The sequence below is a fragment of the Ursus arctos genome, unplaced genomic scaffold, assembly GCF_023065955.2.
Source record: "Ursus arctos isolate Adak ecotype North America unplaced genomic scaffold, UrsArc2.0 scaffold_20, whole genome shotgun sequence".
NCBI classification, from domain to species: domain Eukaryota; kingdom Metazoa; phylum Chordata; class Mammalia; order Carnivora; family Ursidae; genus Ursus; species Ursus arctos.
Genome location: NW_026622875.1, coordinates 20256622 through 20281558, shown reverse-complemented (window position 1 = coordinate 20281558; position 24937 = coordinate 20256622). Strand labels below are relative to the sequence as shown.

The window sequence follows — 24937 nt, the reverse complement described above, 5'->3', positions numbered from 1 at the left end:
CTTTTTTCTTTCATGGTTACGGCTTTTGTGTTACACTTTTTCCACTATTGAGATCATTAAGCTGTTCTACGTTATCTTCTAAAAGCATTATTGTGTTAATCTTTAGCATTCAGATTTGAAATTTAGCTGGAATTGAGTTTTGTGCATAATATGAGGTAGGGGTCCATTGTCATTTTGCCGTATGAACATCCAGTTGTCCAAGCATCATCTATTGAGAGACTCTCTGTCCACTTCTTTTGCAGTGGCAACTTGTCACAACTCAGGGTCCATCTATGCACGAGTCTGTGATGGAGTGTGTGATGGTCTATTCTGGTCCATGGTCTATTTTTCTGTCCTCGTACCAATATCATACTGTCTTAATAATGAGCGCTTTCTATCAAGTTCTTATATCTGCAAAAGCAAGTCTTCCTATTTGTTCTCCTTTGAGATTTTGTTGGCTTTTGCTTGGCCCTTTACATTATATACCCACCAGCTTTTGTAGCTTGCAGAAGTGCTGATCTGAATAACCACAATTGTTATCAGTGGAAACAGTGCTTCCTGGGTAGCACATTTTAAATTTGGATTTAGATATATTACAGCAAATGGCTCTCTGCAAAATATGAGCTACCCAGGGACACTCCCACAAATGGGTCATAACAAGATTTGGAACAGAAAGATGCTCTCTGCCTGTCTTGCGATTTAATTTGGGTGGGGATATAATGTTGACCTCATGCCTCTTGTAGCTGCTTATAAAGTATGTGCTGAATATATGGGTCTCTTGGATGATAAAAATGCCAAGTGTAATGATAAGCGGGATGTATTTTCCCTTGTCATTGTAGCGCCATGTGTGGTACCCATGCAGATCTGATATTTGAAAATAATTGATTATATACTACTCTGAAAAGAAGGTCTAGACAAAGTGAGTGTTTTTTTTTTAAAGAGTTTTAAAAAACTCTTTGTTAACTGTAAATCTCAACAGCAGGGACAAACTGTACGTATGTATTTAGTTTACAGAAGCATTCAAAGGATTTATCGGATTTGGGGGGCATGGAGTTTGCAAGCCCCTTTGCAATGCTCGTGAGCCAGAAATGAAAATATTCACAGTTCAGTTAATAAGGAAATAGCACGAAGTTGTTCGGTGAGCTGGAGCCAGAGCTGCAGGTTGAGTGAAACCACTGTAGGCGCACAGGCGTAAACACACACCCTTAGCGACGGGGAGGCTGGTGACTAAAGGGTTAATATCAGACACACAACCCTGAACCAAAATCCAAACATAAAAACCAACCAGTGGCTCCAGTAAACTATGTGGTTCATGACCTACCATAAGCGAAAGGGGTGATTTGGCACGCAAGACGGAAAGTGTAATAAACACACACACACACACACACACACACACACACACACAAAGGCTCCACTAATGAGCATCCTGACCGCAATCAAACCACATGCAAATCAGGTGCTGTCCACTTGAACTGTGTAATTGGAACTCATCACGGGGGGAGGAGATTCATAGGGTAGAATTTGGAGTGTGCTAGGGAGACACTGAACTGAACCACTAAAGGTTAATGGAGCAGTTAAGCTGAGGAAGGTTGCAAAATCAATCTTACAGCCAGGATGTTTGTACATTCCTTCATTCATTCACTGAACAAATATTTGCTCAGTGTACTCCATATGCAAAGTACTCATGCTAAGTCCTAAAGCCATTTTAAAGCTGCGCATGGATAGTACAATAAATGTTCACATCGATTCCTTCAGTGGCAACACGTCTACATTTTCCACCACATATGGTCTTTGTCTTAAGAAACTTTGTTTCTGGGACAGTGTTTCTGAAAGACCAGAACCCTCCTACTCATGGTAAGTCAGATAGTTTTTTGAAGAATGAGGGGTGATTTTTAATTTTAGTCTGGGGTTGATCTGTCTTTAACATTTTTTTCCCCCTTGATCTACCTCATTTAATCTTCTTGAGAATCCTGCGAAATAATTCTCATGATCTCGACTCTGGGATGAGGAAACCAAAGCTCTCCAGGTCACACGGGGCTGCCCCCAAGATCATCCAACCAGACCAGGGAGAGTCTGGAACGTGACCTTAGGTCTGGTGACTCGGTCCCTGCCACCCCAGCCCGGCTCATGGCTTCCAACCTGCTCTCCGGCAGCAGGACTCCTCCCCCTCCCCCCGCTTCGGAAATTCTTGCAACCCTTCCAGAATCTGCTCCAGAGAGTATGGTGAAGCTCATTGATGTTAGAACCCAGAGGCCCAGGTGCAGCAACCCTGTAAGACACTAATTTTCCCAGGGCTTTCGTGTCCTCAGCCCCTTCAATAATGGTGGAAATTGGACCTCAGAACATCCCTCCTGTTGCTCTGAAGGCCAGATGCCTCCTCCAGCCCCCCTCCCCAGGATCTTTAACATTTTTAAATACTTGTTAATCTTCCCCTCGTTTAAAGAAAATCCCAGAGATCATGTCTAAACCTTTTATAGGCAGTAATCTAACTAGGATTTAATAACTTTCTTATGTTTTTTGGTTACCTTTCATTTCTGGAGCGTAATGGTTTTCCACATGATATTCAGTTTTTATTTACACATAGGTTAGGTCTTTTTTTTTTTTTTAAGATTTTATTTATTTATTTGACAGAGATAGAGACAGCCAGCGAGAGAGGGAACACAAGCAGGGGGAGTGGGAGAGGAAGGAGCAGGCTCGTGGCAGAGGAGCCTGATGTGGGGCTCGATCCCATAACTCCAGGATCACGCCCTGAGCCGAAGGCAGAGGCTTAACCAGGCGCCCTAGGTTAGGTCTTGAACAAGGAGTCAGACGAAAGAAGATGGTAAATACATAACAGAAGAAGCAGTACGGGCACCTGGCAAGAAAGAGGGGGCGTGGCAGTGAAATGAACGAAGCTTGGGAAACCCAGAGGAAGAAGTAAGGATGCACACACTCCGCTCAGCCGACTCAGTGGTTCAAGCATGAACCACAGAAAGCACTGGGCATTGGCCGCCTCTCCTTCCCATGCTAATTGTGGAAGCTCGCTGGTGGAGGCTTTTCAGCCTTTCTGTGGATGGAGACTGGCATTGGAGCAAGGGGCCTTCCAACTGGCGGAAATGACTGTGGAAGCCTGAGGGTCAAGGTGTGGACTGCAGGTGCCGGTGGTGCCCGTGTTAAGTGTGCATCAGAATCGGCAGGAGTGACTTTTCCAGGACTCACCCTTGGAGGTAATATTCAGCGAGTGGGAGGAAGGGAGTGTTTAAACCTCATTTGGAGAAGGTCATTGGACGGCAATTTGAGAAGGCCTGTGAATCTAGAGAATGAACACAGAGCTGCAGTGTGTAACCTGTGGTCATGGACTTGCCGTTCAACTAGGTGCTTCCACTTCCTCAGCTCTTCACTGCCATCCATGACTAAGCTTGGTTTCAGCATATTCATGTATCTTTCCCATTGCCCATGAGGCTTCCATGCACATGAGCAAGCAGCGGGTGGCATTTTTGTGGGAGATATTGGGAGGAGAATGCTTGGATGTGGAGGATGGGGAGAGATCTTATGTGAATTCTCTGCTCGTGCTTTCTATCTACGCCGAGTGCAGGGTTCAGCTCTCAGTGATCCTTGGGGAGCACCATGAAGTCAGGATGCTGAAATTCTACTGGACCTCGCTATTCATGGGCAAAATGAATGCCTCATTTCTAGTCTTCTTGAAATATCTATCCTTCTCTGGTGAGCAATTATAAGGATGAGCATCTGAAATTGCTTTGAAAGTGAACCATGTTGTGCAGATGACATTATCTACCTTTTTCCTGACAGCAAGAATCAGCAATGTGGGGAGTCTCGTAGGTAAATAAAGACTTTGTGAATCGGGAGGAATCATGGGATTAAACTAAATGTGAGCCCCGAATGCACACAGTGCATATTCAGCACTTCGCCTTGAACCACCAGATGGATAATAATCTGTTAGAGGATCTTCTGTGGGGGTTATTTAAAAGGATAGAAAAGATTGCTGACCCAGGCTGGGACTGGATGCAAGCTGTGGGCACATCTGCAGCTATTGAGCACATATTTCTAAGGGTTTCCAGCAAAACATAAGTAAACAATTGCCTGCCTGAGTGATATGGGAGTTTCATAAGGGCCATAAACACCCAAGCTGATGGCCAACATGGTTGGACAAATCCAGCTGTTTACAGAAACAAAGCCATTCAGCCAATACATACCAAATGGCAGCATCTTTCTTGGGTTCTTTTCCAACATGGCGCGTCAGGCAGAAGGGTAAAATTTGAGGCATGGACACCCAGGTGTCCTGACCTGGTGACACAGCAAAAATGCTGCAAATAGGTGATGGTGTTGTGTCCTCCACAGCATTATGGACAGAATTAAACAAGCCAGGGATCCAAAAGCTTCCAGAGCAGTGCCATGCACATTAATTGAGAACTATTAATTTTCGCCAGAGGGAGAGGGCTTCTTTCTGTCATCGGTGACTGTTGTTCTCTCTGTTGGCACTGCTGTTGTGTCAAGCACGGTATGATGTGTTGTGATGTTACACACCAAATTTTCGTTCCCCGGGCACAGGGTCCAGGCCGTGGCATCGGCGGGACATTGGTTTTCCATAATGAGCATAAAGTGATGAACTGAACCAGTAGGTCTAGAGCCCCCCGGTCTCTTACGTACTGTGCAGAGGAGATTTTGGGGGAAAGTAAACGACATATCCATCATCAAAATAACAGTGGAAAAATAGGCCTGAATGAACCCAGGTGTTTGTCGTAAAAATCAAAACGATATCTTCGTACAATAAACCCCTACTTTCTTACTTTGTACTGAAATCTCATCAAGTCGATTAGATTCTGAAATAAATGACAAATGGGGCATTGGCTGGAGATGGAGAAAGCACTACATTTTCGTATGAAGGCCAGGAGTTTAGATATTTATTGGGTTGGAACTTGACCTGTGGCATTAAAATGCAGATTGTCTCCCCAAAACTGTAAGTGGAACACAGACGTGCAGAAGAGACTTTTCTGCATAATAAGTTGTGCCCTAACAATGCAATCGCGCGTAAAAGTAGACAGCTAACAAGGCAAAGGAAAAGGAAGAGTTCAACAAATCAACAAAACATTCTGTGCTCTAGAAATGAATGTGACAGAAGCTGCAGTGGAGCCGAAAGGTTGCTCCTTTGAAGTGAGTAAAACCACATGTTGTGTCGTGACTGAGAAGAGAGGGATCTGTAGAAGGACAAGGATATATCATCTGAAAACTAATGAGATGTTCCATTTTGAGCCAAAGTTGCATCCAACTTTTTAGCATGTAACGAGGTGAGATCGGAGCCAGAAGATAACGAGTGGACATAAAACTTCGGGAATTCAGAACTCGGACAGAAAGCAAAAGGGGGGCGAAGGCTGAGCTATAGAGCTGAGAAGATGAGAAACTATCCGGGCTGAGGGCTACTTTCTTACTTTCTTTTTTCTTTTTTTAAAATTTTATTTACTCATCTGACAGAGAGCGAGAGAGCACAAGCAGGGGGAGCAGCAGAGGGAGAGGGAGAAGCAGGCTCCCTGCTGAGCAGGGAGCCCAATGTGGGACTCGATCGCAGGACCCTGGGGTTATGACCTGAGCCGAAGGCAGACGCTTCACCACCTGAGCCACCCCGGCGCCCCTGAAGGCTACTTTCTCTCTCCAATTTCTTCGCCTGTTGGTTTTGCTATCTCGTGACTGCCCAAACAACGCATGTATGAAATCGTACATTCTACTCCATTCACTGATACATCTTAGAAATGACATGCATAAGCACGGAGGTCACCTAAGGAAAATTGCAATGTTTCTGCATATTAGTTTGTCTATAAGTTACAGGAACAGAGATAACATTGCCTGGAATGGAATATTCTTCTGTGTGTGGCAATGTGTACCATGAGCCTCATGACACGCCCCAAACACTCATTTTTCTGCAGGAAGAACCGATGTCACAATATGTTGTTCTTGTAATTAAGTGCTGCCGTAATTTCTTTTTCTTTCTGTTTAATGCAAGCAAAGCAGCACTTTCCATTGCTTTCGGTAAATGCAGAAGTTGAGAGTGACAGACTAGTTCTGGGAATTCGTAAGCATTCTTTTACTTACTTTGGTGCGGAGCGCAGGCTCTCCTGTGATTGTGCAGGTTGCGTCCCGCAGTCTCCAGTGTCTGCTCACTAGCTGTGGACCCTGACGTGGGGCTGTCCCTGGGGCAGGGAAGGGGATGAGGGAGGCATCCTTTTCAATTTGCACTGCTCCAGAAGAATCCTCTACTAGCCATCTGATAATCTTATGTAGCCCAGAGGCGGGAATGGGGGGAACCAGTCCACCCACCTGCATGACCCTGAGTAATTTATTGCAGGTGTTTACCCACCATTAAACATCGAAGTGACTGCTACCTTGCTCCCTAAACTCCAATGTGCCATCAGTCACTCAGGCATCTTGCTAACATGCAGATACTGGTGCAAGACGTCTGTGGCCTGAGATTTTGCATTCGAACAAGCTGTCAGGTCACCTGGGTTCAGCTGATCCACTGACCACACTCTGGGTAGCAAGGCCCAGTGGACATCAAGGCCAAGAAAACACACAGGTCAGCTCCAGCTGGGATGGGCTCCATCCTCCCTGCCAACCACATGAACACTTCTCCCCATCTTTCTGCCCCTATAACCCTCAACCAGAACCCTCCCCATCCTGGAAAAAAGCCTCACCAAACCACATCCCCAAATATCCCTAACAAAAGAGGGGGAAAGAAAGTGGTAGGACATCCTTCTTTGCTATAGATCCTAAGTTCTCTCAACTTGCTTCATTCTGCCCCAAAGGGAAAAGGCCCTTCCCCTGGGGTGAGGACAGAAATTGCTGTTGACTAACTGCTCCAAGCCGGTGCTGTGTGCTTGACCTCTGCACTCTCCCCGGCTTCTGTCTATTCCATGAGTCCGATATTATTACCCATACACTCTTATCCTGTATTGCAGACGGGAAACTGAGGCTCAAAGAGATTACACATCTTGTCCGAGAACATCAAACTTGTAAGCAAATTTGTGGGGAGTTAAATCCAGGGCTGGTTCCAAATTCTGTACCCGAGCCACCATCTATTTTTAAATCTCAAAGAACTTAATTCTTTCTGTTACTAAAGAGAGGGGTTTCCAGTTGACAGCCTTTTATCAGATACTGTGGCACCTGAGGTAGAAGTCACATTGAAGGCATGAGGGGGTCACGGTAGACACCCCTGTATTTGTTTTAACCAGAATTCTATCAGCGCAGACACGTGGATGTCCCACGGAGTTTCTGCTAATGCGATGTTATCTCTGCGTCCTCACGACTGTTGATTTCAGTGGCTGATGGATGATTTTTAAAGCATTTCTGATCATGGACTAACACTTCGGTGTCAAAGCTTCTCCTCTTTTCAAATGTCGTACTTCAGAATACTCTGCGAGTCATCGTGCGGACTGATAAGGATGGGCGGCGGGGTGGAGAAGGGTCCGGTCCACGGAGGGGGGCATCTCTCAGCAGACACGAGGAGGCCTGGCCTCTGAGCAGCTGGCTGTCAGGGGACAGACCCTCTGTTGGGAGGACAGGCTTACTCAAGGAGGAATTCCTGCGAACTGGAGTCCACACTGGGGATGAGGGGGCGTCGGTCAGGGCAAAGCACACTGCGCACTCCCAGTTCAACCCTACTTAGTGTGCTCCTAGCTCACGAGTCCTGACACATGGAGGGGGAAAGCCAGGGAAATGAAATGATTATCAAATGCTTCAAGACCACTTTCTAGCTGAAGATAGTACCGGACACAGCTTTAACTGCCACTGGGCCATGTTTGGCATGGAGACATGGAAAGTGATGACAGAAGCTGGGTCTTTCGTTTCCAGGTAAGAGTTTCTCCAGGAAGCCTGGTGCTAGAAGTTATTCATCCTTATACACTTCACCGTGATAAGTAGCTTCATGCAGCATGCTGAGATGAGCCAGCAGGCAAGACCGTCAGAGGGGTGGATGTAGCCCACAGCAGACTGCCGTTAGTCAACTGAGTATTGACATTATGCCATTGGATTGCACTGATTGGTCTTATAAGAACCAGCACTTTCTACCCCAACTCTATAGTTGTTTATTTTTTTTTTAAATTGTAGGTTATAGAGACACATTTAAGGCCTTAGTCCACTTTCCATACTACAGAATTCTTTCATAAGTACTCACAGTAAGTCAGCCAATAAATATTCATTGAGCACTTACATGCCAGATACTATGCTAGTATCAGGAAAAGAGTAGTAAACAAAGAAATCACATGAATGAAGCTTACAAGAGAAGGCAGATAAAATTTTTTCTTAGTTTTCTGTGTCAGGTAAAGCTGTCGAGTTCCTGAGCAACTTTCCTTCTTTACTCTGGCTACTAGGAAGCTCAGAGCCTTTTTCTTTTTTTCTCTTCTTTCTTTCTTTCTTTCTTTCTTTCTTTCTTTCTTTCTTTCTTTCTTTCGCTCACCTCTAGCTATTGAATAGGATCTCATGGAAAGAATTCTATATAGAACTACACCCTTGGCTTCATGTTCTTTTCCCTTTGATCAGTTTTCTTGTATTTATCTTTCTGGGCCATCTCACATTACACTATCTTTTTTTTATCTTTTCAAATAGGGGGCTATAATTAAATAATAATAAAGGAGTCCAGCAGATCCTTGGGACCAGAGGCCAGAAAATACTGATGATTACATGTGGTTTCTGGGTGTAAATCTGACAGAAAAGGTATACTAATTAGTGTGAGAGCAGTCCTGGCTGGGTGGCTGAGGGGGCCAGCGGTTACAAGTGAGCAGCTGAGCCAGTGTCGGTGATAAATAAGGTCAGGGAAAGGTGTGGGCGCTGAGGTCACTGATGCCAACGCGGGGGCTGGGCTGGAGCACCTTATGATCACTGCCTGGCTAGATGCTAGAATTTAAAGGTGGAGACTCAAAATCAAAAGCACTGCTTTAAGGGCAGGTGGAGAATAAGGCGCAAAGACAAAGCATGAATGAAACCAATCTGTAATTAGGCAGTAAGCCACCATGTCAACCAGGAATTTTTGGTTGTAAGTAACAAAAACAGACTCTGACAAATTTAATGGGGAGGAGGGAGAATTTGTGGTTGTATTTGGAGTAGCTCACAGGATCTAAAAAAAAAAAAAAACAAAAACAAACAAAAAACCCTCCAAGTTCATAGACTTAAAGACAAGGCCCCCCTGAAAGGGTCATGGAGCATCTCTCTAGGGCTTCACTGTTGGGATGTGGGTGCTGCAACGGTTTTCTATTTTTCAGTCTCTCTGATGAAGATTCGGATTGTCTGGCACATAGTAGGAGTTCAATACATAAAGAATGAATGAATGGGGGCACCTGGGTGGCTCAGTCAGTTAAGTGTCTGCTTTCAGCTCAGATCATGGTCCCGGGGTCCTGGGATCGAGCCCCTTGTCTGGCTCCCTGCTCCGCCCCTTTGCCCCTTCCCCTGCCCATGTGCGCTTTCTCTCTCTCTCTCACTCATCTCTCTCTCTAATAAATAAATAAAATCTTAGGGAAAAAAAGAATGAATGAATCAATGAATGAATGAGTGGAACTTTCATGGACAGAACATTTAACTTGCTGAGTTTGGGTCTCATACATGCCCCTTGGGAGGAGAAGAGGAGCCCTTTGGCAGAAGCTCCCATCAAAGCCAAACTCAGTGCGATGCGGTGGTTCAGATACTGTTCCCAAAGGAAAGGAGAATGGATGGGCGTCAGGCAGAACCCAGGGGGGATGCCCCATACAGGTAGCAGAGAAATGGCTGGTGGACTCGAGGAGGTGATGTCGCTGGCTGTGGCCGGGGAACATCTCCTTGTCCAGTTAGCTTGTCCCCAACTTCGGGAAGGAAAAACTGCAGGAAGACACTCCAAGGCTTGGTTTGCCAGGCTTGTCTTTATTCCCACACCCACTTAGATTTGCTCTGCCTCTATTTTATTTAGGAGTTAGACGTGTCTATTAATCAATGAAAAGGACCTATTTCCTCCTCCGAAATCCCCTTCTAGTTATTATCCCCTTAGAATGAGTTGGAGGGAAGTATTTAGTCTTTTTCTGTTCTCTGGAAGAGGTTGAGCAGGATAGAAATTATTTAGCTCTTGAAAGTCTGGTAGAAAATCTGATCAAGCCTTCTGGGCCTGTTGTTTTTCTTATGGAAAGATCTTAAATGACTGCTTCATTTCCTTAACAATCATAAGACTATTCAGGCTATTTTTTTTTTTTTTTGACAATTAAGGCAAGTTTTTTTTTTTTGGAACTTAACCATTTTATTAAAGTTTTTAAACTAAATTAAGTAGAGCGGTTATCTCTGGTGGTTTTTGAACTCTGTAAAGGGCTCATGAGTGTAGATTATGTTATTTAGAATCATATAAAATAGAAAAGGGCCACCCTTGGACTAATGACGGTATGTTTTCAATCAAGGATTATGATTAATCCAATTCTGTGCCCTTAAGTTCCATTGAAAATGCCTATTTGTTGAAAATCTGAGTGAGTCAATCTGTCTTGCCAGGGGCAGATATTTCCCAAAGGTGACTCCTGCAGGCCTCCAGTGACACTGACGGGCTTGGCTGGAAACTGTCCAGAGAACTCAGCCTAACATTTTTCCCAATCCTGATAATGGAGGAAGGTCTTGGATGATTTCTCTGCCCTATTCCACAGGCCGGGTACTGGGCCCACGGCACCCCCGGATGGTTAGGCCCCTATTTGTCCAGGATTAGGCAAAGGTCACGGCAAGCTTCCAACAGTGGTGCCTTTCCACATCACAGGCACCGAGGAAGAGACTGAAGGAGCATCCTGGAAAAGACTCTGAATTGCAAGGAACTCAACAGCACGCTGAATTAAGGACAGCCCTGTGGCATGACCGGCTCCTCAGCCAATGAAATTATTATGTGACTTATTATATGTCTGGGTCATTACTATGCTAAAAGGATAAATGGATTAAAATGAAAAGAATTTCTGAACAAGTGTGGGAAGGAAGACATTATCAAGTCTTTGGATGTCATTAGTTGTAACAAAGTTTGGGATTAATCATGACACCATGCAAAATGGTAAAATATTTGCAAGCAAGGAGAGGGTGGAGATGCTGGATCCTGTAAATTTATGCCAGCTGAGCACTCACAGCTGAGCCCTCACTGTGGGGGCGGATGGCAAATGGATTTACTATTTTGCCAACTCTAGTAAAGTGTTAGAAAATTGCAACAAAATTGTTTCTATGCAAACAATTGTTTAAGAAAGGGTCTTACATCAAAGAACTGCAAAGCACCATGCTTTCTGAGTAACCACAAAGCCAGAGACGAAAGAAAACATATTAGAAATTATTTTCCTGGAAATCATGCTGAATATTGAGATTTTCTTTCTTCCACAACTCCCTCTCTTCCATCAGTCTTTTAATGAGCCAATACCACTTACTTTTTTGTGTGGGATGGAAAAGGTAGAGGAAAGAAGGGACAGGGACTTTTGAGAAAGCAGGGGAAGGGAGGTGGGTGGGTCCAGAAATGGAGAGATGGGAAGAAACTCCATTAAATTCTACCACCTTCCTCTGTAAACAGGGATTCAAGTCTGTCCTGACCGCTCCCAGAAGTGATGCGCTTGCTGCTAGGGAAAGCCGCAGGTAAGCTCTGCTCTGCCTCCTCCCATCTTTGTGAAACCTGTCCCAGACACACCTCATCCTTACACTTTATCAGAACCACAGGGGGAATAACTATCTGAACTTACTCGCGGCCTTATGGATTTTGTTCTGGAAAACGGGTTAAATCAAGTTCTTTGAACATTTTTCTATCCTGAAAACCCGCGTGAGTTAAGAAACTTTCCAAGAGTCCTTGCTCTCCTAAGATTCTATAAAACTCAGTGAGGAATAATAGCGCAAAGAGCAACATTTTAAATTTAGAAGGATCCTCTGGCTGAGAGAAGCTACCCAAAATAGTACAAACATAATTTTGTAGTAACTTTGTCAAACTTCCAAAAACTTCACGGGGCAGGAGGTAACAGAACGCCTCCAGGAGACCAGCGCTCTGTTTACCCGCAGCCCGTGAGCTTCAGGACCCCGAGTGATTCGCCAGTACTTAGGCAAGGCCTCCAGTGGGGTTAAGTCACCTGGGCATCTAACACCCAGTCCCCGCTGAATTACTGAATGCTATTATAAGTGTCCCCATTTTACGGATGCAACTGAGGGTATGGCTTAGTCGTCTTTGGTTCTCTTGAGAGCGAGAGAGAAAGCTCGAGCGACCGAGCGATTTTTCATCTTTTAAAAAAGAACTTCAACTTAAACCAACTCAGAATGAGTTCTTTTTACTTTCAACGACCGTGTTTCCTTTAGTCAAATCATTTGAACTCACCTGTAAAAGCAAGAAGCGAGACAAATATTTTACTGTAAACTAGAACAACATCGAGTCACTCCCCGACCCATCACCCCAGTTCCCGAGCATTCGGTCACAGCGGACGCGTCACTACGAGCGGGGACCGGGAGAGTATCTGCGGGGGGCGTAGTGAAACCCCAGCTGCCCTATCCGTAGGTGGAGTAAAGCGGGAGGGGGGGGGAGGGAAGGCGCCCCGCCTGCACACTCCTCCCGAAAACTGATGCGTCTTCTTTGACCCCAGGGTCAGAAAGATTTATTACTTCCTCGGTGAGGGAGAAGCCCCAGACCAGCTGGAACGCGTGAGCCAGGAGTAGAAAGCCTGCAAGCGGCGCTCGGAGTCCTCGGAGCGCACTCGGGCCCGGGCGCGTCCTCGGTTCCGGAGGGGCGGGCGGTGCCGACGCCGAGGGGGAAGAGCGGAGTGGGCGGCCGCTGGGGGATTTCTGTCCAAACTTTATCACCAACTCTTTCCGAGAGCAAAAACCTGCGGCTGAGCCCGGCAGCCGCAAGGAGACTCCAAGTTTCTCAGAGCCCCGGGCGCCCGATCTCTCCGAATCCCGCGTCCGCGGCCAGGCGCTTTGCGCACGGATTGCTACGGCCTGGGTCTTGTGGCTGGCGGCCCGAGCGGCATCGCCGTGAATCGAGCCTTGCATCTCCAGCCCCCGAGGCGGCGGCGGCTGGAGCCCGACTCTGCGAGGGGGGCGGGCACGGGACGGGCGGAGGAGGAGGGCAGCGCGGCGAAGGGGAGGAGCCGCGGCGACAGACGGCGGCGCGCACCAACCCGGCGCAGGCTGGCAGGAGCCGCGCAGAGGCTGGCCCGAGCGCGTTGCAGCCGCTCCGCGTAGGGGGAGTCGGGTAGCAGCATCCTCCCGGGCGCCGCTTTCGCGCGGCGGCGGCGGCAGCGGCGAGGGCTTCCTCTGCCCAGATACCTCGTTGGCCAGAAGCGGCTAGTGTCGGGGGGGGGGGGCGGGCCGGCAAGAGAGCGCTGCAGATTCGGGCTCCTTGGCCGATTGTTGTGTGTGTAGGGTCCTCCTGGGCCAGTCGGAGGCTGCGGAGCGGCGGGCGCTGCCGGCTATGCCGGCCCGGGCATCCTCCGAGTGATGGAAGCAGCAGCTGCTGCTGCTGCAGGGTCGAGCTGCGCCCCATCCACCGCCGCCAGAGAGATGGGAAGATTCCGGGCGCGGAGGCCGAGAGCGAGAAAGGCGGAGCCGCTTTGCCGGGAGCTGGGTCCTGTATAAGCCCCCTCCCCCAGCCGGCTTCGCCCCCCGGAGCGAGGAAGGAAGCTGCGGTCTCGAGAGGGCGGCGGAGATGCCGCTGGAGCTGGGCACGCTGGGCTCAGCGGAGCACGGAACAGGGTTCCAGGCCCGGTGAAAGTTTCCCTTCCCGAGCCGCAGGGCGCGCGCTGCCCGGAAACTGCCTAGGGCTTGGGCTGCCGAGTCCCGCGGCCCCCTCTAGGGCGCGGGGACTCCCGGGAAAGACTGTGCGCGAGAAATCGAGGAACGAGTGACAGCAAGACAGACCACCCGGCCGTGATCCCGGGCGGCTCCGGGGTGCGCCCGCGGCTGCAGGTGAGCGGGGGAACCCGGCCGACCCGAGGGTGGGCGTTACTTAGGTGGAGGAGGAGGATGGGGAGAAGGATTGGGGCGCATCCGCTTACTCTGCTTCCCCTCGCAGGTCTTTCTCGGAGCCGCTGCCATGGGAGAGCCAGCCTTGGGCGTCGGGGACCAGCCGCCGCTGCTGCCGCGCCCGCCTCGGAGCCGCGGCCCCAGTCCCCGCGCCCGAAGTCGGCCCGCTGCGTCCCCCTCCTGGGCTGCAGGGCCGCCTCCGCCGCGCCGCTGGCCCCGGCTGTGCCTGTGCCTGTGATGAGCCGCAGCCCACTGCGAGCCCTGCCCCCGGGCGCGCCCCCCCGGTTGCTCCCGGCCGCGCCTGCCGCCGCGCCGCGCGCCCTGCTCCCGCCGTGGCCCCGGCGCCCGGGCCGTCGCTGGCCCGCGTCCCCGCTCGGAATGAAGGTGTTCCGCAGGAAGGCGCTGGTGCTGTGCGCGGGCTATGCGCTGCTGCTGGTGCTCACCATGCTCAACCTCCTGGACTACAAGTGGCACAAGGAGCCGCTGCAGCAGTGCAGCCCCGACGGGCCGCTGGGTGCCGCGGCGGGAGCGGCTGGAGGCGGCTGGGGGCGCCCGGGGCCTCCTCCGGCAGTGCCACCCCGCGCACACACGCGCTTGGACCCCCGTACTCCGTACCGCCCTCCTGCAGCCGCCGCCGTCGGGGCGGCTCCCCCCGCAGTAGCGGGGGCAGCGGGGGCCGTGGCCCTTCCCCGCAATGGCACTCGGGGCACCGGGGGTGGCGGAGAGAAGAGGCAGTTGGTGTATGTGTTCACCACGTGGCGCTCGGGCTCGTCTTTCTTCGGTGAGCTCTTCAACCAGAATCCCGAGGTGTTCTTTCTCTACGAGCCAGTGTGGCACGTGTGGCAAAAACTGTACCCAGGGGACGCTGTTTCCCTGCAAGGGGCTGCGCGGGACATGCTGAGCGCTCTCTATCGCTGCGACCTCTCGGTCTTCCAGCTGTACAGCCCCGCGGGCAGCGGAGGGCGCAACCTCACCACGCTGGGCATCTTCGGTGCAGCCACGAACAAGGTGGTGTGCTCCTCGCCACTCTGCCCCGCCTACCGCAAAGAGGTCGTGGGGCTGGTGGACGATCGGGTGTGCAAGAAGTGCCCGCCGCAGCGCCTGGCGCGCTTCGAGGAGGAGTGCCGCAAGTACCGCACGCTGGTCATCAAGGGCGTGCGTGTCTTCGACGTGGCCGTGTTGGCGCCGCTGCTGCGCGACCCTGCCCTGGACCTCAAGGTCATCCACCTAGTGCGCGATCCGCGTGCCGTGGCCAGCTCACGCATCCGCTCGCGCCACGGGCTCATCCGTGAGAGCCTTCAGGTGGTGCGCAGCCGGGACCCGCGAGCCCACCGCATGCCCTTCCTAGAGGCCGCTGGCCACAAGCTGGGCGTGAAGAAGGAGGGTGTGGGCGGCCCGGCAGACTACCACGCGCTTGGCGCTATGGAGGTCATCTGCAACAGCATGGCCAAGACACTGCAGACGGCCCTGCAGCCCCCTGACTGGCTGCAAGGCCACTACCTGGTAGTGCGGTACGAGGACCTGGTGGGAGACCCCGTCAAGACCCTACGGAGGGTGTACGACTTTGTGGGGCTGCTGGTGAGCCCCGAAATGGAACAGTTTGCCCTAAACATGACCAGTGGCTCAGGCTCATCCTCTAAGCCGTTCGTGGTGTCCGCGCGCAATGCCACGCAGGCGGCCAACGCCTGGCGGACGGCGCTCACGTTCCAGCAGATCAAACAGGTGGAGGAGTTTTGCTACCAGCCCATGGCGGTGCTGGGCTATGAGCGGGTCAATAGCCCCGAGGAGGTCAAAGACCTCAGTAAGACCCTGCTCCGGAAGCCCCGGCTCTGAGAGGGTTTCCTGGGAGACCCAACTCCCTGTGGAGACACCCACAGGAGGACTGTGGTGTATTTAAACAAAAACAGCCCAGACCCAAACTGAGGAAGCCCACATATTCTATTATAGATATATAATATAAATAACCACACAGGCACTTGCTGTCAATGTTTTGAGTCATTGAATTTCAAGGAACAGCCACAATACACACACATCTCAGCAAAGGCAAGACTTGAAACTTCTGACCAGCTCCCCTCCTCTCCTCTCCCCTACCTCTTCTCCCTTCCTCTTTCTCCCCTTTCCTACCCTCTCTCCTACCTGCCTTCCGTTTTGAAGTGGGATGTTGATGAAATCAAGATCCAGTAACCTAAATCTTGTTTACAAAGTTTTCGTGGTATCTGTGAACAGGTAGAAGAGTAATTTGGTCGTGAGGGGTGGGGTGGAGAAAGGGGAAGTTGTTTGGGAGCACAGAGCTCCGTTGGGCATGATAAACCCAGGAGGCATTCTTCTAGAAGTAGACTTGTGTGAAAAGCAAAGGTTCTATGTGAGAATTAATAACAAAGATAATAAATAATATTCTTTTTAATATTTGCCTCCATTACTTTGGATTTCCCTGTGCTACTCGCCCTGTGTAGCTTCAGAGAGAATTTTCTTCCCCTCCCCCCACCCCCTTTTCCTAGTCTGTTTCCTAGAAAACCACGATGATGGGTGGGAGCAGCTTCTGACTCCTTGATAAGAGCCTTGGAGTTGTTTTCTCACATGTAAATCACAGCCTGTCAGGTGCGCAGGAATGGGGACAAACCTTCGAATTCGAAAAGCAAACACCAGGCAAGGCAGCAGAGGGAAAAGCTCACACTACTTTCCTGTTCCACTTTGAGCACAGAAAGGAAGAAGCAACCCCTTGGGGGTTTGAAGGCATTCTGTTTTGATTACTGTTCAGTTAAGACAGGGGAACCTTGAAGCAGAGACAAGTTTTGGTTCTGAGGTTAGTTCTGAAAAAGGATTTTTTTGAAGAAGAGTATGTAAGTAAAAAAAATTTTCCAATGATTAGAACACAGAGCTCAAAAATCAGTGTGAACGTATTGTTGATGATGGTAGCAACTTCTTTGGTTAGAAAAATGACAAGTATATATGTCTGGAGTGTTTTCCTAACATGGAGGCATTTGAAAAGGGAAGTTTCACCTGAGAGCTGTAAGTGCCCTCATAGGCGTTTCCTTTTCTTTCTTGCTTCCCATTCAAATCAGCGCAAAACAGAATATGAATTTATCATGGCTTACGTGGGATGGCCGTGAGGGTGCGTTACTTTTCCTTACTGCGTTTCCTAAAAGTAAAATTGCAAAGAAGCTATAACATGTTGCAGACAGTGGAAGGCTTCAGCCAAGAGCTGCTTTTAGATATGAAAATGAATTCTGGGAAAGAGGAAATGAAAATGAATTATGAGTAAGTGTGTTGGATTTTGAGATTTGGTATTTTCCAGGGAGAAAACCATGCCAGTTTTCCTGCAATGGTAATGGTGTGCTGCTGTCCTGAGCCCATTTCTACTGAAGCATTCTGTAGAATGTCATATTACAGCACGAAGTTTTAAAGCCTGAATAGGTACAAGAGACAGTGTAGTTATATATTTCATTACAGACGGTACAAGTTTGAGAGCATCCTGACTGTATTTTACTGTAATTTATCGTGAACTCTCTGCAGGCCAACTTGTGTTGGTTAAATGTGGGGTTTTGAAGAAAAATATGATGAAAAATAATATGTACATGGGAAAGATTTTAACACAAGGTGATTCTTAAATATGATTTTCCTTACAATGTGAAATCGAACTATGCTGTTAAGAATTCAAGATAAAGAAGCACAGAAGTTAAAAAAAAAAGTTGTATTTCACAGTGGATTTTATAACATACTCTAGAATGGCTAGTTCTTAATTTCCTAAAAATAGTTTATAGTATTGTGTTTATTAAACCAGATGACAGCTATAACACACTGATCATGTTTTCTATGATATTTTCACGGTAGCGCCTCTGTTGAATTATCATCGGCAGCCGTAGAATATTTGCAATAGCTTTAATTTAAGAATACTTTAAAATTAAATGAACAGAATAAATATTAATGTTGGATGGCTATAGATGAAACAGGTTTAACAGGAAATCAAGACAGCATCATTAAAAGGCAACCATTCTGAATAGAATAACCATTTAAAAACAAATTTCATGTGGCGTTAGAATCAGCTCTTACCACTTAATCACAGTGAAATCCATGCTTCGTTTCTGAGTGAAGGATTTTTAAACAGTGGAATTCATTCTTCTCTCAGTGTATCTAAGGACTTTGTGTTAAAGTAGAATTGTGATGTGTTTGGACCTTGTATTTAAAAAAATCCTGGGTGCTGCGTGGAGCCTTCGCAGCCTGCAGAGCCTTTGTGGCCTCTGCTCAGAGGAAATTTGAAGCATAATCACCAACATTTGTCCCTTGCGGTGTTGGAACGGGGTTTCTGCCCAGTCCCCTTGTTCGGAGCAGATGCTTTCTCTCCACTCTGCCACTCTGTAATTGGAAAAGGTGAATTGTGGCTCCTGGAGATTTGTACCTAGCTGCATCCTAGGAAAGCAAGACAGGTGTAGTTCCCAGCCACGGCCGAGATAGTCGTATCAGTGACATTCAGCTTCCACGGGTTGGAGAAGGAGAGAAGCCGTTTTTGGCATTAATAAGCTGCTGTCAGCCCCTGGCGCGAGCAGACCTGGGCCACAGCAAATTGCAGCCGAGCCCGTGACCGTTTCTGAGGCAGCAGACGTAAATTTTAGGCGATCCTTTCACATTTCCCAACTTGGCAATATGTCCATCAGCAGGAGGAAATACTCTTCAGAGCAGGTTATCCCAGTGATTTTTATTTTCGAATTCTGCTCAGCTGATAGCACGCCTGACTGACCCCTTTGACTTTGGAATGCCTTTGTTAATTAGAAAACTCTATTTATAAAACGAAGTCTACCCGGTGCATTTAGTCAACAAATATGAGTTTGGAACAAGGCAGTGGCCCCGGCCGGGTGCTTGAATTTCAGGGAGCTCGGAGGAACTCAAAGGCCTCATTCAGGCTGACTCGTGGGCACCTTGCAAGCAGGGACTGGGGCAAATCCTGTACCCTTCAGTGTCCACTGCATAGTGAGTACTTGATAAACACTTGGTAAGTAAGTGAATGAGATATCGAACTATCAAAATTTTAAAGCGCTCGGAAGGGAAAGAGTGGATGAATGTGTTCCCTGTTTGGAGAAATTGCCAGGCTGTTCACCAAGGTTTGCTGGAGGAAGGGGGCCTTGGGCTCTGTGTAGATGTGGGGAGTGGGCCACCAGAACATCTTCAAGATTTCCAGGGTGACCGGGGATAGGCAACTATTTCCCACAGATGAATTAGACACAAAAATTCAGAATTTCTGAATGTGGAGAAGTAAAAATTTCCAAATGAGGGATTTGACATTTATTGTTTGTTTTCCCAATTGCATTAACAAGGTAAAGGCAGGGACCAAAACATACCCGTAGAAGAAATGCTGCCTTGGTACCGGAGGGAGGGCTCTAGGGTTGTAATATTTCTTTATTATTTGAGGGCTTTGCGCGGTGTAATGGGCCGTGAGGTGGATTTCACCCGGGTGGAGGAAGAGTTCCTCCCAGGAAGTTTGGCCTCTCGTGGACGCTGAATGAGGCCGTGGTTGCCGGTGCCCACACATCCCTGCCTGGCTGGGGCCAGTGGTGCAGGGTCCCTGCTGCATGCGGTGTGGCTGCGGCTGGATGATGCTGTCGGCTTGAAATGAATGTGAATCTGAGTGAGGCTGTTAATTAATATTCCCTGGGTCTCAGCAATGAAATAAAGATCATGTTTGAAACCCCGTCTCTAGAGATGACTTCAGAAAGACCAAGAGGGAAATAAAAAGGCATGTCTTATCTGTAGTTGTGAATAAGGCCGAGGTGTCACTTTACCCGCCTCCCCCAATGGTCTTCCCTCCCTCCTCACGACACCCCCGCGCACACCCACACCCACACATGCGATTGAGTTCCTGCACTGTCTTCAGGTCTGCAAAGGAGAATGTTTGAATGCCCGCAAAGCGGCATGTGGGGAGGGAGACTTGGTTTCAGGCCTCGGGAGAGTGAGTGGCCAATGAGTCTGTCAGAAGCTATGCCAGTTCCGTGTCAGCATCCGGTGTGGACAGGTAGTAAACAACAAGGGCAGTGTGAGGAATGGCCTGAGCTGCGTGAGGGGGTGGCCTGAGGTAAATGCACAGCTTACGGACCCCTGTGTCACTCACCTTGAGGAGGGCCCTTTCACATCTGTCACAGGAAGAACAGAATTTGCTCATATCCTTTCCCTCCTTTCTGGACATCCCAGCTGCTACTTCTGCAGTTCAAGTTCACAGCCGCTGAGCAGCTTGGGTCCAGGCTCTGGTACAAGTGTTTAATAATTGAAATTACAGGGCCTGACTTTTATTACGGCTGATGCAATTCTGCACACCCTTAATCAAATTATGCTAAGGAAACTGTTAAATCCTAAAGAACACATTAAGTTTATAGAATGGGCAGCTTTATGAACCAGTGTTTGGAGGTGGTATTGTTTGTAAACTTGAAGGAGCCTTGAAGGAGTAGGAGCCTATCCGCATACTTGGCAGGGTGATAAAGAATGATCAAGTGTGGCCAAGGCCAAAGCCTAACTTTTGGTCCAACCGGTTATTTGTAATCAGACGTCAAAACGTGTTTCGGGGCTGCTCGAGCTTCGTGGGTTTGTGATAGTTACCCTGCCACGTGAATGATGGTGAAAATGATCACTGTGACTAAAACGACTCCCATCTTGGGTGTCTAGGCAGGGCTTGACAGAAACTCACCCCGAAGCGGTTAGTCCTCTAGACGACATAACTTGCGAAGCTCAGTGCAAGATGGAAGTGTGGAAGTCCTCGTTAAAAAACCTTTAAGCATTTCAGTTCAGCAACAGCCTAAGAATGAAGCCATGCACGGGGTCCTTCTGTGCGTGGGGCCGGCCAAGAGCACGGGTTGTATGCCGGGGAGGCTCTCCTGGGTCTGGGAGCAGGGACTGAAATGCCTAACCAGAGGAGAGAGCAAATCACGATGGCCCGCAAGTTCCTGGGAAATCGGTGCAAAGGTAGGAGTTATTGTGTGTAACTATAAGTAAAGCAAAGCCACCCTAGCGCGACGAATGCACTTTGCACGATGGAATTCTAAGGAGGTGCATGCACACGTGACAGGGGATCCTTCGTAATTGCAGCCAGTGATTGACGCGCCCCTCTGAGTCATCAGTGGGCTTGAGAACACTGGAGACTGAGCGTTCTCAGGACTGGTCAGGCACAAGACTGCTTGTGTTGTAGGAATCCCCATAAGAACAGGTTAGACGCCTTCCGTGAGGATGGAGAGCACGCCCTCCTTGTCCTCAGCTTGTGGATACTGGCGAGTTCCGCTAATGACGATGTTCCCTGCCTTCTGGAACTACCGTGGGACTCCGTATTTGCTTTGTGTGTAATAGAGATGGGAAGTCTATATATGGAAGAGCAGAGGGTCAAGTCACAATAAATGCAGGGAGTAAAGGTGCAAGATATACTAAACCAACTGGTGTGCCTCCTCATTGTGCTAAGTATAGTTGGCTAAGTTTATTTTTATTATAGGTGTGATACGTCCTATTTTCCTCCGGGTAGCAGTTCTCTACCCTCTCCACCTCCTGCCTCCCATTTCTTCTCTGCTTTGTGAATTCCCACTCATTATTGAAGATCCTGGATCTTTCCGAAGGTTTTATTTATTGGCCCTGCTCTAAGATGCAGAAGTGTCTTTCTGTCCCCCCTTCCCCTACTGCCTGTGCAGAGATCTACCGGTGGGAGTCCCCACAGATTGGGGCTCTTTGTTCACAGTCAACGTCCTCTCCTAGTCTAGGTTCTTCAGGAGGGAAGGGACCGAATCCTATTTGCATGAGTATCTCCCCAGCACCAAAGCAGCGTCTTGCTCACACGTCTTTAGTGAGTGCAAAATAAAAGACGTGACCCAAGAAGACAGAGCAAAAGGGATTGAGGGCCAGACACTTTGTCCAGGAGGCTTTGGAGTAGTATGCTCCATTCTACGTAGAAAGTGTCTCGAACTTTCTACGTGGGGCACACAGAAGCTGAGAAAGAAGGCAAATTAATATGGACAAAAAGAATATACTGAATCATGCCTGTGGAAGGCCTCGAGTGTGATCCTTCCATATTAGTGTTTGAAACAGAGAAACAATAATAGAGCCCCCCCCCCCCCACCGGCCAAGAAGAGTAACAACTGAACTCCAGTCAACAGAAACGATGCAATTTTTAAAGAGCCCAGGAGGAAAATGTGTTACTGTAAAGGAAACTGAGGAACTGTGGTTCTCTTTTAACCTTTCCAGGGACTGGAAATTTTCAAGAAACAACATGGAGGTCTAAATATTCCATTTCCATTTTCAGATGTCCCAGTTACTCTGGCAAACTCTTATTCTCTCTAGGGCTGAACGAGTTCCTGGGAGGAATGAAGATATTTGATGTTCTCATATTGGTTCTCAGTATCCTTAGATGAAGGAGGGTGTCATGTTATTCCTTTTCCAAAGAAAAATATAAATGAAACACATTCTCTTTCTGAAAGAACGACATTCTCGTTTATAGTTCTTAGCCCTGTTATTTAACCGGCCCTACTTGCTAGCGAGACCGGTATCCTTCCCAGGACGTGAGTTCCAAGTGCACTTTATTTAGGTTAAGTCTTTGTTGCACACAGTTTTTCATTTATATTTCCACACTTCCCAAGTGACTTCTTGATGTGCTGTGTTCTTTATAACTTGCTATCACCATTTTAATTTCACTTTTAAGTGCCATAAGTAGCAGTAATGATGGTAATAATCTTAATACCATCATTTACCCTTTACAGATCATCTGTTATGTGCCAGTCACTGTGCACAGCACTTTTTATGTATGATTCTATTTTATTCTCACCACAATCCTATGGAATAAGTATTACTATTGTCCTTATTTTACAGAAGAATAATATAGGTTTAGATGGGTCCTTTTCCTAAGGTCCCGTAGCTAGTAAGTGACAAAGCTTCTTTCTTCTTGCTTGGCAGATCAGAGATCACACTGTTTCCATGAAGGGATACCAACAAAATAGCAAGTGTTTTTGTTCCAGCCAAATGCTTTCTGAGAAATACCTCCTGAATGCTTGAGGCATTATGCCTTCAGCCAAAGAACAGGTGTTATCCGTATCTTTAGAGATGTATTTTTATGCAGCAGAAAAAGAAAGGTTAACTGTTGGTTCAAGTGCTGTTGGACAAAATTCCTCTTAGAATGTCCTTTGTTGGCCAAACAACTGACAGGCCCTTTAGGTGGTGGGAAGAAGCTCTGTGTGACCCCTGGACAGGACATTGGGGGGTTGGGAGAAAAAGAGTAAACAGAGAGGGGAGAGGTATAGAGAGGAATGACTGGGGATAAGCAACGTGACAGGGGGCTCAGGATGCTGGGGCCCAGGGAGGGGACACTGCCTCGAGGCTCCCAAGAAGAGAATGGCCAGGGCCAGGAAGATTGGTGTTCAGCTTGGCATTAGTTGCTCCATTGAGCTGCACCGTAACTGCCTCTGTTTTTTTTTTTTTTTTTTTTTTTTAAGATTTCATTTATTTATTTTTACAGAGATTGAGAGAGAGAGAGGCAGGCAGAGGGAGAGGGAGAAGCAGGCTCCACGCTGAGCAGGGAGCCCGATGTGGGACTTGATCCCAGGACCCTGGGATCATGACCTGAGCCAAAGGCAGCTGCTTAACCGACTGAGCCACCCCGGCGCCCTGTAGCTGCCTCTGTTGCCCAAACCTCCGGTAAAGGCTGCTACATGCCTCCCCTTGCGTAGTTGGGGCTTTGCGGGTGGAGGGGATCAGAGTAGTGCCAGCCAGGATGGCATGGGGCAAGAACAGCAGGAGGTGAAGCAATAGCAAATTCTGCAGCCCACCTTGGAAGTGCTCACTTACCCCGGAGTCCCTGGGGGAGTTTGGAAGCGGGGGAATTTCTCTCCAAGGGTGAGGTGGGGCTTCTAGGCAATTTTATGTAAATTATAAAGGGTAAGGTAGCTGGAGCCGGGCTCAAGGAGGAAGAAAGTCAGGAAGCTGATAATATGACTTGTTCACTGTTCCCACGAGGAACTCAGTGCGCATGTGGAGACCTAGCAAAGTTAAGAAGTGTTGGTATCTTATAAAAACTGACATGATAGAGTCAGCGCTGTCATTTACAAGTATGGGAACTGAGGTGCAGAAAGGCCGTGAGAGGTGCTCTGTGTCCCCAGCTGGAGGAAGAGCACAAACTAGAAGTCACAGCTCCTGATTCCCAACCGGGGGCTCTCTGACATGTTCCATCGTAGGACTTGTTATTTTCTTACTTCTTACCAGTCTTTTGACCACTCCAGTATTTCTCAATGTCTCTGTAGAATGTCTGGGGATCAGAGAAGGAGGCCCTTTGGGATTCTGGTCAAGCTTCAGTAGGAGATGAGGTTGAAACCAAAGCAGACCACTGCGTTTCTGGGTGGTCTGAAAATGTCATTCTGTTAGGCATCGGTCACGGTTCTTTGGCTGCAAAACTGACTCATCTACATTGAGAAAAATAAGAAATTAATTGGAAAAGATGTGGGGAGCCCAAAGAATTGAAGAATAGCTAAGGAGCAAGGCTGGACACTTTGGTGTCTTCTCCTCTCCCCTTCCCTGCCCTCCCCTCTCCTCTCTTATATTCTCTCTCCTTTTCTCTTTTCTCCCTCCCTCCCTCCCTCCCTTCTTCCTCCCTCCCTCCTTCCATTCCTTCCTCCTTCCTTCCTTCCTTCCTTTTTTCTTTCCTTTTTCCCTGTCTCCCTCCCTCCCTTTCTCTCCCCCTCTCCCTTTCCCTTCTTCCCTCCCTCCCTTCCTCCCTCTCTCCCTTCTTTGCTTTGCTTCACACATTCAGTATTCAAAGTGCTGGGTGAGAGAGTTGCATTGGCTGAGGTTGGGTCAGGTGTCTGTTCCATGGCACCTAAGAAGGACAGCTTGGCTGACATCCCACCAACCAACACACAATGTGGGGAAGTAGTTTCCCACAAGAAAATCAGAATGCAATTATCAGAAGTAGGGGGATGGATGCCAGGTGGCCTTAAACCAATAAATGTCTTTTTATAAATTCTTTTACACACTTGTTATTCTCCTGTTATCTTGAATA

At 48.3% G+C, this 24937-nt stretch overlaps 1 protein-coding gene across 1 annotated transcript; it reads left to right on the top strand.

The window, feature by feature from the left end:
- The first annotated feature begins 13102 nt into the window (after positions 1–13102).
- Positions 13103–17726, top strand: CHST2 (carbohydrate sulfotransferase 2). Its single transcript, XM_026497202.4, has 2 exons — positions 13103–13875; positions 13982–17726. Exon 2 carries the CDS (start codon positions 14170–14172, stop codon positions 15763–15765), a length of 1596 nt encoding a protein of 531 aa, XP_026352987.2. The 5' UTR covers positions 13103–13875; positions 13982–14169; the 3' UTR covers positions 15766–17726.
- The last annotated feature ends 7211 nt before the right edge of the window (positions 17727–24937 follow it).

What these genes read in the sequence shown, in the direction of transcription:
- CHST2 (XM_026497202.4), top strand. Translation starts at nt 14,170, where the DNA reads ATGAGCCGCAGCCCACTGCGAGCCCTGCCCCCGGGCGCGCCCCCCCGG.